The 17,052-nt window shown below is 51.4% G+C and overlaps 2 protein-coding genes and 2 non-coding genes across 8 annotated transcripts in view; all 4 read right to left on the bottom strand.

Moving 5' to 3' along the window:
- The window catches only part of Plxdc1 (plexin domain containing 1), a 53,898-nt gene extending 53,352 nt beyond the window's left edge, over positions 1 to 546 (bottom strand). The window contains exon 1 of one of the 2 annotated variants that reach the window (XM_070028156.1): positions 404 to 546. In XM_070028156.1, coding sequence (XP_069884257.1) covers positions 404 to 479 — 76 coding nt within the window. In that variant the 5' untranslated portion in view covers positions 480 to 546. The remainder of the gene's footprint in view (positions 1 to 403) is intronic. The other variant, XM_070028155.1, reaches the window with a different exon arrangement.
- A 1,698-nt stretch (positions 547 to 2,244) lies between these two features.
- Trnac-gca (transfer RNA cysteine (anticodon GCA)) lies at positions 2,245 to 2,316 on the bottom strand. Its single transcript has one exon. It is a non-coding gene; the product is annotated as a tRNA-Cys (tRNA).
- Positions 2,317 to 2,952: 636 nt separating this feature from the next.
- On the bottom strand, positions 2,953 to 3,024 carry Trnac-gca (transfer RNA cysteine (anticodon GCA)). The gene has a single exon. It is a non-coding gene; the product is annotated as a tRNA-Cys (tRNA).
- A 256-nt stretch (positions 3,025 to 3,280) lies between these two features.
- Positions 3,281 to 11,001, bottom strand: Arl5c (ARF like GTPase 5C). 4 transcript variants are annotated; one of them, XM_070028152.1, is made up of 6 exons: positions 10,909 to 11,001; positions 10,288 to 10,348; positions 8,364 to 8,511; positions 7,525 to 7,608; positions 6,397 to 6,548; positions 3,281 to 3,878 (listed from the first exon to the last, which is right to left on the bottom strand). In XM_070028152.1, exons 1-6 carry the CDS (start codon positions 10,952 to 10,954, stop codon positions 3,830 to 3,832), a joined length of 540 nt encoding a protein of 179 aa, XP_069884253.1. In that variant the 5' UTR covers positions 10,955 to 11,001; the 3' UTR covers positions 3,281 to 3,829. The 4 variants fall into 4 exon arrangements, with proteins under 4 accessions (XP_069884253.1, XP_069884254.1, XP_069884251.1 ...); XM_070028153.1 differs by lacking the exon at positions 3,281 to 3,878 and adding an exon at positions 9,789 to 9,971 and having other exon boundaries at positions 5,181 to 6,548; positions 10,909 to 10,935; XM_070028150.1 differs by lacking the exon at positions 3,281 to 3,878 and having other exon boundaries at positions 5,181 to 6,548.
- Positions 11,002 to 17,052: the final 6,051 nt, after the last annotated feature.

The following is a 17,052-nucleotide window of genomic DNA, read 5'->3' as shown; positions in this document are numbered from 1 at the left end:
GGGGGAGAGGCAAGTGAGGGCAGGTCCCCAGGTAGACCCGGCAGGTCTCACACCCAGCCTGGGTCAGCTGGACTGGGGACAGAGAAGAGGAAAGGAAAGGGGTGTGGGGGAAGGTCCTCCAGTACTCTTTCCGTTATAATTCAGCTTGGTCCCCTAGAGCAGCCAGGGGGTCCCCACCGTTCCCACTCTTCCCTGGGGGCCACAGCCTTACAGAACCCCCTCCAGCGTCTTTCCAAGGAGGTAAGGAGGCGTCGCTGTCCAATGCGATGCCTTGTACCCCTCGGGTGTTTGGGAAAGTGGAGTCCCTCCTCCTCACTCCCCCAGCCCAGGCCTCCCGGACCACAGACTTCCCCATCGGGTCCGCACCTGCCTGCGCCCACCCCGCCGTTCCGGTGTCTCCTACCTGCTCGGGGCTGGGGGTTCAGCGCGCTGGCCGCCCCCCTAAGCACCAGCACCAGGAACCAGAGATCACCCCGCATGGTGGGCGCCGGGCTCGCCCCCGGCCCGCCGCTGGGGAGGGGACCGGGCCGGGCAGGGGCGCACAGAGCGCGGGGCGCACGGAGCAAGCGGAGCGGCGGCGCTGCGGCCTGGGGAGCCGGAGCGCGAGCCACGCAGGGGGGAGAGGAGGGAGGCGGGGCCGGGCGGGCGCCCCGACTTCCCCGCCTCCCCGGGGCTCCGGGGCGGGGCGGGGAGGGGGGTGGCGAGGGACTGGGCTGGGGACCCTCGGCCTGGGTTTCCTCCCTCTCCTCCAGAGCTGCCTCCCCCACCCCCCGCGCTGTCGATAAGGGTCCTGCGCCCCTCCCCCGCTCCCCAGGAAACGCAGGAGGAAGGCCCAGAGGGAGCCCCCCCAACCCCAGCGCCCCCTCCTCCAGGCAGCGCGACTCTCTGAGCGGACCCTCGGAGTTCGGAGGGGCTGCGATGTTAGACACACCCCGAAACGACCCCACCGCCAGGACCCCCAGCTGTACCCCCACAGCGGCCCGATTCCACTCCCCTCCCAAACTCCTTCGAGACCCCACCCCACCCCCAGCACGGCAACCTAGGGGGTGCCGGGGTCTGGATCCCCCACACACACTCTGAAATTGCACGGGCCCCTCCCCGCGCACCCCCTGTCATCACCCGGCTCTGGGGACACAGTATCTTTTTTTTTTTTTCTTTTCGCTTCCAGGACAGAATAAAAATACCCGCAACTTAGGAGATTTAATAGACGGCAGGCAATCAGGTCAGGACGCGGAGGCGCCTCCGACCTACTTCGTGGGAAAAGCCAGGAGCTGGGGGCGCCGGCGTGGGCAGGGGGAGGGGGCCCCAGGCCTGGGGACCTTCACGATCGCCATAGGAAGAATGTGGGTGCTGGACTTCCTGGGGGGGTGGATGTCCTCGGAAGGAGGGGGCCGGGTGGGGAGAGGGGAGGGACAGTGTAAGCTGGAAGGAGCAAATTGCCTGTCACCGAGGTCAAAAAGAAGGCCTGAGGAAGGAAGCAAAGCCCCCACCCCCCCCCCCACCCCGAATCCCAGTTCCTCCTTCCTCAGGACCCAGGGTCCCGGGAGGCCGCCCTCCTCCAGCCCTAAACCTCCGATCCTCGGAACTCTGGGACCGTTAAGGTAGAGCTGGATGTCTAACTTAAAGCCCAACTTGACCGACTCCCAGAGATCAAATGGGCTCGGTTTGCAGCGGTGGCTGCTGACTGCCCTCCAGTGGACACGTGGTGAGCCGCAACGCTCGGCGTTTTGAGGTGGATCGCCCCTTTTCCCCGCGCGCGCCCCGAGTCTCCCCACGTTCCCCCGCTACCCCTTACCCTCCTGCCAGACCCTCTCTCCCCGGCCTGCGCAGGCGCGGTGCCCACCTCCAGCGCTCGCCCCCGCCTCGCACCTCGTTGGAGGTGAGGAAGCCCAGGATGGACTTTCAGATCCCTACAGAATCTCCGAGCCTGGCGTGGCCGAGGTCCATCTTATAAGATGCAAGTGGGGCTCAGAGTTGCTGTTCGCAACTTGGAAATCGTTGAGAGCAAATGACTTGCACGTGTTTGAAATGTGTAGCACTCGAGCATCGTCAGAGTCACCTGGGGCGCTTATTAAAACCTATTTCCAGGTTTCTAGGAAATGTGTTTCATACCCGTGTATCGAATTCACTAGGTCTGGGCCAAGGCCGGGGAATCTGCATTTCTGACACGAACGCAGGTGGTGCATATTTTTACAAACACCACTCTAGAAATTCCCAGTTTCGAGAGAAGAAAATAGAAAGGAAAGGGGGCACCCGGATTTGAACCGGGGACCTCTTGATCTGCAGTCAAATGCTCTACCACTGAGCTATACCCCCTCTGCTGGTGGCCGGCCGCTGGTAGTTCCTTAGTGCTACGCCTGCGCAGGCGCAGTGCGTCCCTACCAAAAGTAGGGAAATAGTCTCGGAGATTTTCAAGAAACCGACTAGATCCATCGAGATCGCTCGCTTGGAAACCGGACGCGTTTCCCAACGCTCTGAGCTAAAGATTCCTATTGACGATGGGAGGAAAATGGAATCAGAGAGTGTGCGGGTCTCCGAAACCCTTCCCGGGGCGCTTCCCCGGCTCGCCGGAGTCCCCTGCTCCTCGGCGCCCCGTTCTCCCTTGCACAACCTCGGGCAGCCTCTCCCGCCTCCCCTTTCCTTTCTTAGGCCGTTCCAGGCTCCTGGAAACTTAGGCTTCCCTTTGAGGGGGAGCAGGGGGTGACCCGCACTCGGGGTGCACAGGCGACACCTGTCATTCCACGAGGGGGTTGTTCGGCGCGTCCTCCCCGCCGTGCCCCGTTGGAGGTACACAGGCCGAGCGATGGCAAGCGCGGGGATGGAAGTCCCACACACCCGTACCCAAGCGTAGAAGAGTGAGTGGGCCCCAGGCTTACTCCGTTCCGATTTGCCTGACAACATCTAAACGGGGCCAGGGATACTCACACAAAACATTAAAAGATATAACCACAGAGGGGGCACCCGGATTTGAACCGGGGACCTCTTGATCTGCAGTCAAATGCTCTACCACTGAGCTATACCCCCGTGGCGTTAACACAGCTCCATTTGAATACACTTTGGTAGGATGAGGGTGTAGCGTTATCTAATCTTCCCTGCGCTTTTGATCTGAAGATTCCTTGAATATAAACTTCATGCTATCAGGAATGCCCTTCAGCTTAAAGCACCTAAGCCAGCCCCCTGGCCACATGAACCTTTGCAGCAGCCTCCCATTCCCCTCCCCCCTACCCCCCATATTCTGAGAGCTTTAAAGACCAAGTCAGTTTGAGAAACAGTCATGTAGAAAAGATGAACAATTTTCAACATATTTATTACTACATCTGCATCTTAAAAAAAAAATCCTAATGCAATGTAAAGGGCAAAAAATCATGATGCAAAGACAAACAAAATAAATAGTTTCCATAGGAAGCTGGAACCCTTGGGAGGAGTGGGGTTCTCAGGGAAGGATGCTGGAAGGGAAGGGAAGGGATAGCACGTGGCGGCCCAAAGCTCAAGCCCTTTGATCAGAGTAAGCACCTCAGAGGCAAGGGTGAAAGGGTGTGAAAGGTCCCTCCCTGTCTGGGTGCTGGGCTGCACTTCCCCATTCCCCAACACACCCCGCAGCTCCCCTGGGGTCTCCAGAACACTGAGGTTGTAGAATGGATGACAACTTTGCCAGAGCAACTTAGGGTCTGTGGACTCGCTCCTCTGTGACAGTTGGCTGTGACAACTGTCCATAGCTGCTCGGCAACCACCAGTGAATCAGAGAAAAGCACAAAAGTCACTGGGGTTTCTCATCCACACTGAACTGTGCAGAATGCCCATAGTTTCCAGTGGGCCTGGGGCTGGGCCATCATTTAGCAGAGGCCTGAGACTGCATCCACTGGAGCCCGGCAGGCAGCCTGTGGGAGGGAAAAAGGGGCAGGATATTAGCACTTCTGTAAGGTGATGGCCTTGAAGGCGAAGGCCTTGGCTGGAGCAGACTAAGGGAGCAGCCAAGGTGACATGCAGTCATTTAATATCCAAAGGCAACTGACCTGAGTTCTTATAATATATCAAGTACTATCTGGGTCAGGGGCAGAAATTTCTTTTTTGGGGGTGGGTGGGGGGTTGTGGGGCTTGAACTCTGGGCCTGGGCGCTGGCCCTCAGCTCTTCAGCTCAAGGCTAAGGCTCTACCACTTGAGGCACAGCGACACTTCCAGTTTTCTGGTGGTTAATTGGAGATAAGAGTCTCACAGACTTTCCTGCCTGGGCTGGCTTTGAACTGTGATCTTCACGTCTCAGCCTCCTAAGTAGCTAGGATTACAGGCGTGAGTCACCTGTGCTGGTCAGGGGCAGAGATTTCTGACATAAAGCAATCACATTCTCTGATGTTTACTGGCTAGCAGAGGCATGGGTGTCAAGCTAGTGCTCCAAGCAGTAAATCCACAAACCATGCTTCAGTGATTGTGAAGGAGATGTACTAGGGCCTCTGGGAGTCAGGGAAGGTTCCTCTGAGGAAGCAAACTGGAGTCCCACCTTGCTCGGTCCCTTAGCAATACCTCTGGGCAAGCCTGGGTCTTTGTCCCAGCTGTTGTCACTAGTGACAATGCAGGATGATTTCAACTGCCAGGGAAGAAGCTTCACAAGGAACTTCTCCCATGAAAGAGTAAACAAGCTCAAAGCAAGATGGAATGTGTCATCTCCAGGCCCTGGCTTGTGGGGAGTACTTAGGAAATACTGGTTGGACCAAACTGACTATAGGGTTGAGGGAAGGGAGGGCCTTCTTAACAGAGAGGGGAAAATATACTACCAAAAATCTGTGCTTCCTTAGCCGGGGGCCAAGGGCTCACACCTATAATCCTAGCTATTCAGGAGGCTGAGTCTGAGGATCATGGTTCAAAGCCAGTCCAGGCAGGAAAGTCCTTCAGACTCTTATCTCCAATAAACCACCAGAAAACCGGAGGTGGCGCTGTGGCTCAAGTGGTAGAGCACTAGCCTTAAGCAAGAGTTCAGGGACAGTGCCCAGGCCCAGAATTCAAGCCCCACAACTGAGAAAGAAGGAAAGAAAGAAAGAAGGAAAGAAGGAAATCCATCGGGCACGGGTGGCTCATAGCAAGAAAGAAAGAAATCTGTAGTTCCATCAGGTACTGGTGGCTCACACCTGTAATCCTAGCTACTCAAGAGGCTGAGATCTGAGGATCATGGGTCAAAGACAGCGTGGGCAGGAAAATCCATGAGACCTTTATTCAACTAACCACCAGAAAACCAAAAGTGGCACTTTGGCTCAAGGTGGTAGAGCACTAGCCTTGAGCAAAAGAGCTCAAGGACAGCACCCAGGCCTTGAGTTCAAGCCTCAGGACAGGCACAAAAAGGAAATCTGTGGTTCCTTTGACTAACTTGCCTAACGCATCTTCTTCAGAAAGGACTCTGGGGGTGATACTGGCAGCCAAGTTTCAGGAGGCTGAGGCAGCAGGCTTTCCAATTTGGAGCCAGAAAGAAAGAAAAGAAAACACTGGGTTCCTAGCTTGCTACCATTCTATTCAAGAGGTCCAAGAAAAGGGAACTGTCCGAAACCAAAGGAATGTACTTTTGGGGTAGCCCAACTCATTCATACCCTGAAAGTATTTGCTGGGTTTTATACTACTCTGCTCCTCTGACTGTCTACACAGAGTAAGTGACCTCATTTCTTGAACAACTACTGTGTGCCAGGTATTATTCTGGGAATTGGAAAAATAGTTTCCTTCTCAGCAGCTTCCCTCTGCCATCTTATTAAAAATGCAAAATCCCCAGCTCATGGTAAAGCCTGGGGTCCTCCAGCCTCCATCTCTCAAGTGCTGGGATTATAGGTGTGCTAGGATTGCGTATCACAAGGGGCAGGGCTATGTGTCTGCTTGTTCACTGCTGTTTCTCCAGTACTCAGAAAGATTTGATGAAGCAGTGCCACCATTTACTCTCTGCAGAAGCTGTAGGGATGGCAGATCAAAAAATCCAATGTCAGAAGAGTCAATGACTTCAACTGGAAGGTTTGTCCCTTGAGCCTTTCCATGATCATCTCCTTTGCTTTGTTGAGGTGTTGGCTCAAGGGCAACCTCCTGGAAAATGTTATTGCTGCCCACCAGGATCCAATCAGACCAGTCCCTGCCCACCCCCCATCATTCTTACCCAGTTTCACTTCCTTCTCAACACTTCCTAGTTACTAAAATGATGGTTCCTCTGGGGAATGTGCTACCTCTCACTATTAACAGCCCCCAGTCAGCAGAGACTCTGCCCTGCCCACAGAGCACCCACAGCACCCAGGCTGTGGACAAGTGCTCATCTGACTAAGGCCAGAGCCAATAGGAAACCAAATTCTGACAGGAGGAATGACAGAGGACAAGATCTTGTGGTCTATCATCCCACGCATGGTCCAGGTTCTGCAGGAGGGGGTTGCCACTGACCCTTCCCCCGTCAGAGCACAGCAGCCTTGGATGTGCCATGGGTGATCTTTGATGGTACTGAGAGAGAGGAACTGGGAGATCTCTGCCGTGGTCATGGAGTCCTTCACATCCTGCTTGTTGGCAAAGATCAGGACTGAAGCATCTCGAAGTGCCTGTAGATAGAAAAGCCCTAGTCAAGTCCAGGCACTGGTGGCTCCTGCCTGTAATCCTAGCTACTCAGGAGGCTGAGATCTGAGGAGCGCAGTTCAAAGTCAGTCCAGGAAGAAAACTCCATGAGACTTTTATATTGAATGAACCACCACAAAACTGGAAGTGGAACTATGGCTCAAGTGGTAGAACACCAGCAAAAAAGCTAAGAGAAAGTCCGCTATCCCTGACTTCAAGCCCTAGTAACAGCAGAAAGAGAGCAAGAGAGAGACAGAGACAGAGACAGAGAGACAGAGACAGTGACAGAGACAGAGAAGAAGCACCTTGCCCAGATCCCCACAGCAAGAAGTGCGACCAGGCACTGGTGGCTCACACCTGTAACCCTAGCTATTCAGGAGGCTGAGATCTGAGGATCATGGTTCAAAGCCAGCCTGAGCAGGAAAGTCTGTAAGACTCTTTTTTTTTTTTTTTTTTTTTTTTTTTTTTGGGTCCGGTTGTGGGGCCTGAACTCTGGGCCTGGGCACTGTCCCTCAGCTCTTCAGCTCAAGGCTAGTGCTCTACCACTTGAGCCACAGCGCCACTTCCGGCTTTTTTCTTTTTGCTTATGTGGTGCTGAGGAATCGAACCCAGGGCCTTGAGCATGCAAGGCAAGCGCTCTACCACTGAGCCACCTTCCCAGCCCGTCTGTAAGACTCTTATATCCAATTAACCACTTGAAAACTGGAAGCGAGCAGAGTGGCTCAAACTGGTAGAGCGCTAGCTTTGAGCGAAAGAGCTCAGGGACGGTGCCCAGGCCCTGAGTTCAGCCCCAAAACAAAGCAACTCTGGCTTCTGTGATCACTTGTGTTGAGGGCACTGCAATCTTTCATCTGGGACAGATGAGAGAGATGCTCTCAGCCTAGGGCATTGGGAACAAAGCTCAGAGAGACTATGTGATTGGACTAAGGACACACAGCTAGACCCACTGAGCCTTCTCCTTACCTCATGGGCCAGCATCTTATACAGCTCCTCTCGAGTAGTCAGCAGCCGATCCCGATCTGAGCTGTCAATCACGAGGATGATAAACTGGCCAGCAGAGGAAAGCCATGAATGGTGGGGCTTTCTTTTTGGGGAACAGATTTCTATCCACAGTGCTGCCCACTGGCCTCTGCCAGCCCCACAGGAAAGGAACTGTACAGCCTGGTTCTCTTTTATCTGCCTTTCTGTGCAGACAGAATACACATACCTGATGTACACGGTGGGTGGTGCTAAGCCCTGGAGATTCCTGGATCCATTTAGGCCTCATGATCACCATGGGGAATCATTATTATTATGACTCCCATTTTATAGACAAGAACAGGGCCCAGTCAGATGAACTACCTTGCCCTGAGCCACATAGCTTGTGAGTAACAGTGCTGGAATTCAAACTGCTTTGTCCCACTCCAAGAATTAAACCGTGGAGTTTGACTTCTGCCATGGAGACAAAGGGCCTCTGCCATGAAGAATATCAAATAGAAAACTTCTAGAAGCAGACAAAGTTATCAGGCTGGCCTAGAACTCATAATCCTTCAGCTTCAGCCTCCCAACTAGCTGGGATACAGATACACACCATCATGCCCCACCTAGGATTCAAAAAAATGTTGATAGATACTGCACTGTTACGTACTGGCACACATGCGTTAGCAATTGTTCTGTTGTTATTTAATTTCCATCATGACTTGGAGAAGTTCTTAAACCCTGACTTCATAGGCAGCAGAACGGATATTCAGAGAGGGTAAGTGGGCAAGCTAACATCACACAGCTGCCTTGGAGATCCCCCACAGGCCTGGTGTCCTCCTCACCTCTGTGTTGGCATAATAGACATTCCAGCTGGAGCGCAGAGCCTCCTGCCCCCCAATATCCCACATGAGGAAGTGGGTCTTCTGAACAACAATCTCTTCCATGTTGCTACCGATGGTGGGACACGTGTGAACCGCTTCATTAGTCAGGCTAGAGAGGCAGGAGAAGAATCAGCCCAGCCTACTTCCAGCTCTGACCCCCCCCCCATCTCTTATTCCCAAAATGCATAGCCTAGTCTAAGTCAGAACAACTCAAACAAGCTTAACCAAGCACCTGCTGGGGAAGCTGGGACCAGGGTTGACCTAGGGAAAATGAAGGCAGAAGTGAGATCAAGTAGTGAGCAGGCTTGGATGCCACAGAAGGGAAAGTCTTTAGGGCAATCTCAAATTTTCATATGTAGTTGAATCATGGAAAGCCTTGTAAAAATGCAGGTTTTTGATTCAACATGCTGAGCTGCAGTGAGGTAAGTTCTTACTCTGCAGCCCACACTGGCCTAGAACTATAGATCCTCTGGCCTCTGCTTCCCAAGTGCTGGGATGGCACATATGGGCCATCACTCACAGTACCCAGGGTTTTTTTGCATTTCTTACAAGCTCTTAGATGCTGTCCTTGCTTCTGGTCTGTGGACCACACTTGGAGTTGCATGGGCTTGGGAAAAAGATCTAAGTAAGTGCCATAAGACAAATGCCCCACTCCCAGTGACATGGAATAGACGCACATGTATGTGAAGATTGCTTGTGAGCTGGGCACTGGTGCCTCATGTCTGTAACTGTAGCTACTCAGGAGACTGAGATAGGAGGCCACCGCTTCAGCCACACAGACTCCCTGAGCCACCCAGCTAGCAAAGTCCATGAGACTCTTATTTCAAATTAACCAGCAAAAAGCCAGGAGTAGAGCTGTGGCTCAAGTGGTAGAGCACCAGCCTTGAGTAGAAAAGCTAAGGGACAGTGTTCAAGCCCTGAGTTCGAGCCCCAGAAGCACATACATACAAAATGAATGCTTTTCAAAGCTCATAATGTTGGTTAGAATAAGGAGAAAATCTGGGAGTGACAAGGACATTTACTCTGCACTGCTTGAATTTTTTCTGCTCTAATCTTATTTTTTGGCCATCCTGGATTTTGAACTCAGGACCTCACGCTTGCCAGGCAGGAGCTCTACCACTTGACACCCTCCCCCCCCAGCAACTTTTAGATTTTTCAAAAATATTTACACAGGGGTCAGGAAGGTGGCTCGGCGGTAGAGCTTGCCTCGCATGCATGAGGCCCTGGGTTCCATTCCTCAGCACCTCTATAAGCAGAAAAAAAACCGGAAGTGGTGCTGTGGCTCAAGTGGTAGAGCGCTAGCCTTGAGCTGAAGAGCTGAGGGACAGTGCCCAGGCCCAGAGTTCAAACCCCACGACCGACAAAATAAATAACTTTTACACATACTGCTTTTTTCAGGAAAGTCTTTGTTCTAGCTCCACAAAGTACGAGCTCCTTAAGGGGAGAGAGGCCGTCGTGAGCGCGAGCGCAGCGGTGCAGCCCTGAGCACGTGTGCAGCTCTGCAGGACTGGGGTCTGCAGGGTGAGCCCTCCCCGGGAGCTGGGGTGGAGACTGGAGACCCAAGTTAACCTGTGCAAGGTGCGGGAAAGGAGGCCGGTTTCTAGACCTGTCCAGATTGTAACAGGGTGTGCGCGTGGCCCAGGGTGGAGGGCGGAGGCCGTGGCATCTGGAGCTGCCCACAGCTGCAGGGTTCCAATGCCAGGCCGACGGCCACGAGGCCAGGAACCTCATCCTCATTCCCATCACCCTTCCCTCCCGGTGGCTACAGAACCAAGGGGAGGGTTTTGGCGATTGGCCCAAGTGCCTGTCAGTCGACTGGGAGGCCCCGCCCCTCTCCCCGCGCCCTCTCCGCCCCGCCCCCTCCCTCCCCACCCCAGACACTTACAACTGATAGAGAATGGTGGTCTTTCCTGCATTGTCCAGCCCGAGGATGATGACTTTGTGTTCTGGAGGCATCCGAGGGAAAGGCAGGGTCATATTCAAACCCGATGATTAACTAAGGGCTCATCCCTCCTCCCTAGTGTTCCAGGGGGGGTCTCTGCCCACCTCACCACTTTCTACTTCCCACCTATGCTGCCCTGGGTCAGCGGATAAGAGAGTCCCCCTACCACCCACATTTCTAGAAAAGGGACTGGGACGGGGGGCATGGGGGGTGAGTCTGGGAGGCTCTGGGCTTGCCAGGGGGTCGTGGGAAAGAGACAAACCCTAAGTCACAATTGCGGAAATCCGGCAGTGATCCACCAGCCCAGCGCCGTTTAGTTGGGGAAGAAGGAGGCTTTTCTAACCCGGCACCCTGGCACATGGAAGCGCGGAGACCCGAGGACAGGGCTGGCACAAGGATCGAGGAGACCCCCACCCTACCCCACCCCAAGCAAGAGAAGAACTCCCACATAGGACTCTAGGAGTTCAAGGATCCCCAGCACGCCTGCCTCAACGACCCTAAACCGGGGAGCCCCAGGAGACAACGAAATCAAAGAGATCACGAGGTGCCCTGTGTACCCCTTACCCTGGTTCCCGAAGATGCCCATCAGCTTGGCGATCAGTTGTCCCATGGCACCTCCCAAACCTAGTAGCAGTAGGAGTCAATCGTCTCTCTCTCTCTTTCTACCCAGAGTCTCACTTAAGTTTTGGGAGCCCCGCCCCCAGGGCAGAGCCAATCGGGTTTTGCCTACGAGATTGGGGAAACCCTCGTGCCACCGGCTCCACCTGGGAATCCCCTGGGAGAGGGAGGGCTGGCATGAAAGGTTATCGTGACCATATTCTGTTTGACCTGGACCCTGGAGACGCAAGGAAAAGGGAGTCTCAGACTCTATAGCCTTCCCTCGCCCTAAGAAAACTCTGACAAGTTCTCTGGGCGTTCTGCTGCTTCACTGCAAATCACTGATGCCAGCTCTCCCTCCCCTAAGAGCCAATGCTAGGGCAAGACCCTAGATTAAAGACCCAGGTGACCCCAGGCACCTACAACTGTGAGACACACAGGGATCTCTGATCCTCTCTGATGTGGGAGAATATTCCAGTCTTAAGAAGTATTCTAGTTATTCCAGTCTTGGGGCCTTATGTTATCTCCTGGGAAAGGGCATGGTCCCTTCCCCACCTTCAGGTCCCTCTCAGGAAGTTTCCAGGAGAAACCGAGGTCTCTTCTACACACCACTGACAAACGATCTGGTCAGGCAGTTGATCTCAAGAATGGTGTCTGAATTCAGACAGGGCTAGAATAGAAATCTCCAGCAGAGACCCTGCAGTAAAGACCCAGGTACTAAAACCCCTTGGAGGAGCTCACACCTATAACTGGGAAGGCAGAGACAGGGGGATGTAGAGTTCTAAGCCTGCCCAGGCTACATAGCAAGACCCTTAAAAACAAACAACAATAACAACAAAAAACCCACAAACTCATGTAACACATGTGCACATTCATGTGGAACCTACCTGATGCTAAACCATTCATAGACAACCTGCTGCTGGGTTGGGGTTTTGTATGTGGCAGAACAGCTCCCTTGCTGTGATCTATTGAAAGTCAGCCCTCTACACAAAGGTTTGTTATAAGCAGATTAAAAAAAAAAAAAAACTAAACAGACAGCCGGGAGCCAGTGGCTCACACTTATAATCCTAGCTACTCAGGAGGCTGAGATCTGAGGATCACGGTTCAAAGCCAGCCCAAGCAGGAAAGTCTATGAGACTCTTATCTCCAATAAACCACCAGAAAACTGAAAGTGGCACTCTGGCTCGAGTGCTAGAGCGCTAGCCTTGAGCTGAAGAGCTGAGGGACAGCGCCCAGGCCCAGAGTTCAAGCACCATGACTGACAAAAAAAAAAAAAAAAAAAAAAAACTAAATAGGCAAACCTATAAAGAAATAAATAAGAAAACCCCCAACAGAAGAGAAACATATGAGGTGATTTTTCTTTTTTTTTTTGGTCGTGAGGCTTGAACTCTGGGCCTGGGCGCAGTCCCCAGCTCTTCTGCTCAAGGCGAGCACACTACCATTTGCACCACAGCGACGCTTCCAGTTTTCTGATGGTTTATTGGAGATAAGAGTCTCACGGACTTTCCTACTCCGGCTGGCTTTGAACCGTGATCCTCAGATCTCAGCCCCCTGAGTAGCTAGGATTACAGGCATGAGCCACTGGCGCCCAGCTGCTGCTGCTGCTGCTGCTGCTGCTGCTGCTGCTGCTTCTTCTTCTTCTTCTTCTTCTTCTTCTTCTTCTTCTTCTTCTTCTTCTTCTTCTTCTTCTTCTTCTTCTTCTTCTTCTTCTTCTTCTTCTTCTTCTTCTTCTTCTTCTTCTTCTTCTTCTTCTCTTCCTCCTCCTCCTCCTCCTCCTCCTCCTCCTCTTCCTCCTCCTCCTCCTCTTCCTCCTCCTCCTCCTCCTCCTCCTCCTCCTTCTTCTTCTTCTTCTTCTTCTTCTGTCTCAACAGTATATTCTTTTTTCATTTTGTTGGTTAGGGGCTTGAATTCAGGGCCTGGGAGCTGTCCCTGAACTTTTTCTGTTAAAAGCTAGCACTCAACTACTTTGAGCCACAGTGCCACTTCCATTTTTCTGGTGGTTAATTGGAAATAACTATCTTTCCTGCCCAGATGGTTATCTTCAGATCTCAGCCTCCTAAGTAGCTAGGATTATGGGCAGGAGCCACTGGTGCCCAGATCACTATATTTCAGGCTGGCTTACAGCTTTTTCTTTTTTTTTTCTGTCAGTCGTGGGGCTTGAACTCTGGGCCTGGGCGCTGTCCCTCAACTCTTCAGCTCAAGGCTAGTGCTCTACCACTTGAGCCACAGTACCACTTCTGGTTTTCTGGTGGTTTATTGGAGATAAGTCTCATGGACTTTCCTGCTTGGGCTGGCTTTGAACTGTGATCCTCAGATCTCAGCCTCCTGAGTAGCTAGGATTATAGGCGTGAGCCACCAGCACCCGGCCAAACCTATAGCTTTTTTTTTTTTTTGCCAATCATGGTACCTGAACTCTGGGCCTGAGCGCTGTCCCTCAGCTCTTCAGCTCAAGGCTAGCGCTCTACCACTTGAGCCACAGAACCACTTCTGGCTTTGTTCTTTTTGCTTATGTGGTGCTGAGAAATCAAACCCAGGGCCTCATGCATGCACTTTACCACTGAGCCACCTTCCCAGCCCCACCTATAGCTTTTTGTAGTCCAGATTGACTTTGAACTCATGATCCCTCTACCTCAGCCTCTAGAGTGCTGGGATGATAGGTGTGAACCACTATGCTTGGAGAGAAACATTCTTCTGTTGGTCTTTTGGTTTTAGTTTTGGTTTGGAGAGGAATCAAGTGATCCTCCTACCTTAGTTGCCTGATCAGCTGGACCACAGGTGCCAGAAGTAGGCAAGCCAGTAGTAAGGCTAGAAGTACAGGAAACATGGGCCAAAAGAGAAACAGAAGGCCTGGTGAGAAGAGGGAGAGAAAAAAAAAAAAGAAGGTTGTTGTTTGTGAATTTCCTTCTTTGCACAAACTGTGAAAACCCCAAAAAACACAAGAGAAGTGGGAAAAATACAGCAGTTTCAGGCTGAGAAAAGTGGATGATTCTGTCACCCTCAGAAAACACTGAAGTTGTCTGGGTGTTCTGCGCCCCCTGCCTTCAAATCAAGGAGAAAGAGACTGTGGTCATCACATTCCACCTCACTGCCACTGTCCTCCTACAGCCCACGATGGTTTTCTTCCACTGACAAGTAATTTTTTAACTGGTCCTCACCTTGTCCAGAGCATCTTCTTCATGCCCTATTAGTATTCCAAAAGCAAAGGTCAGGGACTCTTACTCCCTAACTCAGAAGCTTTCAATAACCATCCACTGCCCTCTGGCTCCAGAGCAGCCTCCCATTCTCATATTCAAGAGCCTCCATGAATAGCTTCCACCTGCATTTGTACATTTATCTCCCGGGTTTTGCATTCACTGGTTCTTGCCCACATGGGCCTAGCTCTTCCAAATGTGCCTTTGTTTCTGCATTTCCTCCAGGTGCTCTGAAAGGGACTCCAGCTACCCTGTGTAAAAGCCACCTGCTCACAAAAGCTTGGCTTGGTTTCTCCAGCAACGTGGAGCCACTTTTTACAAAGGGCCTGTAGATTTCCCAGCCTGCTTCCTTCAATCACACATGACTACTGCTAGGAATTGTATCTTTGAAATATTTGTATGTTTGAATTTTTGTATGTTTTGGCATTGTATGTTGTGTACCAGTACAGGAACTTGAACTCGAGGTCTAATTCTCTGGCTTAGCTTTTTGCTCAAGGCTGGTGCTCTACCACTTGAAGCATAGACTCCACTCCTGGCTTTTTGCTGGTTAATTGGAGATAAGAAACCATTGTATTTGTCTTCCCAGGCTGCCTTTGAACTGGGATCTTCAGATCTCAGCCTCCTGCATAGTTAGGATTATAGACACAAGCCACCAGTGCTCTGATAGAATTTGTATCTTATTCACCAGTGCATGTTCCCTTCCTGCCTGGCCCAGAGCCTGGTTAGTTAGAACTGTGTTGCTATTGGGTTGACTTAGAATGATTAAGCTGCAGTCTGAAAATATGTACTTGGAATGTTAAAAAAAAAAAAGAAAAAAAGAACGTGAACACAAATGTGAGAGAACTGAGGAAGAAGGAAAAGCTTGTGGAAAGAAAGCAGAGGGAAACTGCTCACTCAGCACAGATATTCATGCTCCTTGGCTTGACTTCCAGATCCCATGTAGGTGGATTCCATTTCAGCCCTGGAAAAGAACAAGTGGGGCTGGAGCTAAAAGTCAGTATGGGGCACAGAAGAGTGCTGGGGGCAACAGCAGTATTGTAAGCATTCCTACCATATTTTTCCGATTTTTTGGGGGGGGTGGGTGGGAGAATGCTGAGAAAGACATGTCTTCATGCACTGAGTATCCTCCACCAAATGCAAAATTGAAAGTGGCCTGCCTGGCCAGCATGAGTACCATAAAGGAAGAAAGTGATGCACTGAAGAGCTACCTCCGAGTAGATGCAGTGATACACAACTGTAATGCCAACCTTTGAGAGACTGAGGCGGAACAATTAAACCATATCTGTAATCCTAGCTACCCAAGAGGATGAGATCTGAGGATATCGGTTCAAAGCTAGCCCAGGCAGGAAAGTTATCTCTAATTAACCACCAAAAAGCAAGAAATGGAGCTGTGGTTCAAGTAGTAAAGAGCTAGTTTTGAGCACAAAAAGTTCAGGGACAGTGATCAGGCTCTGAGTTCAAATCCCATGACTAGTGGCATACACACAAAGGAAGTTTAGGGTCAGCCTGAGCTATAGTGAGACCTTATCACAAGGGGGGTAAAAAGCCTAACTCTGCAGGGAGGCCCAGGACCTAGCTCTTGGTGGTGGTGGGACATTCATTTATTTATTCATTTGACAATTTATGTTTCATTTACTCAGCAAATATGATTCAGGAAACAGACCAAGTAGACAAAACACCTGGGCCAGAATTTAAAGTCTAGAAACACACACACACACACACACACACACACACACACACACACACACACACACACACACACACACACACTCTTCTGAGAGACAGGTGGAAAGGACTGGTTTGGGAGGTGAGTCATTTCTCTCTAAGGAAGCCATCACCGCCACTAACACAAGACTTCTTGTAGGGTACTGGGAAAGAGCACCCCTTGGACCTTGGGGCCATGGAGGCCTTAGCTCAACTCACTTCATTTTAGAACAGTGAAAACCTTAGATCACCCCTAGGGTCTGTGGCCTGCCCCACTCCTGTTCACGCTGGGGCAGGGTCCACCACAAACACAGAACCAGCTCGTCAGGGAGCTACCAGCTAGGAAGAGTCCTCCATGCCTCTGTCCCTTAGTCCCAGCGGTGACTGTGGGAGCCGGGCCAGCTGATGTCATGGCTGTTGAGATGCTCACATGTTGACAGCCACTAGCTTGCCGACTGAGCAACCAGAGTGGGTTGAGAGCTGTGGTTACCAAGAAACCAAAATCTCTCCCCATTTCTTGTATCTCTACATCAACGAGGAGAAGCCTTTCTTGCAAGTTCTGGGCAAATGTAATTTCAGGTAGAGTTAAATGAGGAGCAAATAAACATATTCAGACACCTGCTTCTTCCTCCCCAACCCCTTCCCCTCTCTGACCTAGTACACAGGAGGTGCTGAATAAATGTTTGTTCAATGAATAAACATTGACTCAAATGGAAAAGTAGTGCGAAGAGCACTGTGCTGGGAGTCAGAGACCTGCCTCTCAGCAACTTGGACACCAATCCTTTAGAAAGTTTGGGTCAGCCACCTGACTTTGGGCCAGTTGCTCTTCTCAGTGACATGCTGACTGCTCATCTGGAGGGCCTTGGAGGTTTGCTGTGAAAACACACACACATGTTGCACTGGAGCATTGAGGAGGACCTAGGTGTATGCATGTTCCAGATCACCTCAGAAACTAGAAAAAAGACCAGATGCCAGTGCTCAAGCCTGTAATCCCAGCTACTCAGAAGGCTGAGACCTGAGGATCTTGTTTCAAAGCCAGCTTACACCAGAAAGGCTGTGAGACTCTAATCTCCATTTAACCATCCAAAAGCCAGAAGTAGAGCTATGGCTCAAGTGGTAGAGGGCTAACCTTGAGGGCACTAAAAAAACAAAAAACAAAAAAAACAAAAAAAAGAAGAAGAAGAAGAAGAAAATGCAAGGAAAAAAAAAAACCATG

The sequence above is a fragment of the Dipodomys merriami genome, unplaced genomic scaffold, assembly GCF_024711535.1.
Source record: "Dipodomys merriami isolate MVZ:Mamm:240054 unplaced genomic scaffold, mDipMer1.0.p SCAF_19, whole genome shotgun sequence".
In the NCBI taxonomy this organism is placed as follows: Eukaryota; Metazoa; Chordata; class Mammalia; order Rodentia; family Heteromyidae; genus Dipodomys; species Dipodomys merriami.
The sequence above is the reverse complement of the archived record's forward strand: the minus strand, read 5'-3'. Positions and strand labels throughout refer to the sequence as shown.

Coding starts and splice junctions, on each gene's coding strand:
- Arl5c (XM_070028150.1), bottom strand. CDS start 10,954: ATGGGACAACTGATCGCCAAGCTGATGGGCATCTTCGGGAACCAGG. Junction 10,349..10,908: donor GGGCATCTTCGGGAACCAGG/GTAAGGGGTACA, acceptor GGATGCCTCCAG/AACACAAAGTCATCATCCTC. Junction 7,609..8,363: donor TCTATTATGCCAACACAGAG/GTGAGGAGGACA, acceptor TCTGCTGGCCAG/TTTATCATCCTCGTGATTGA.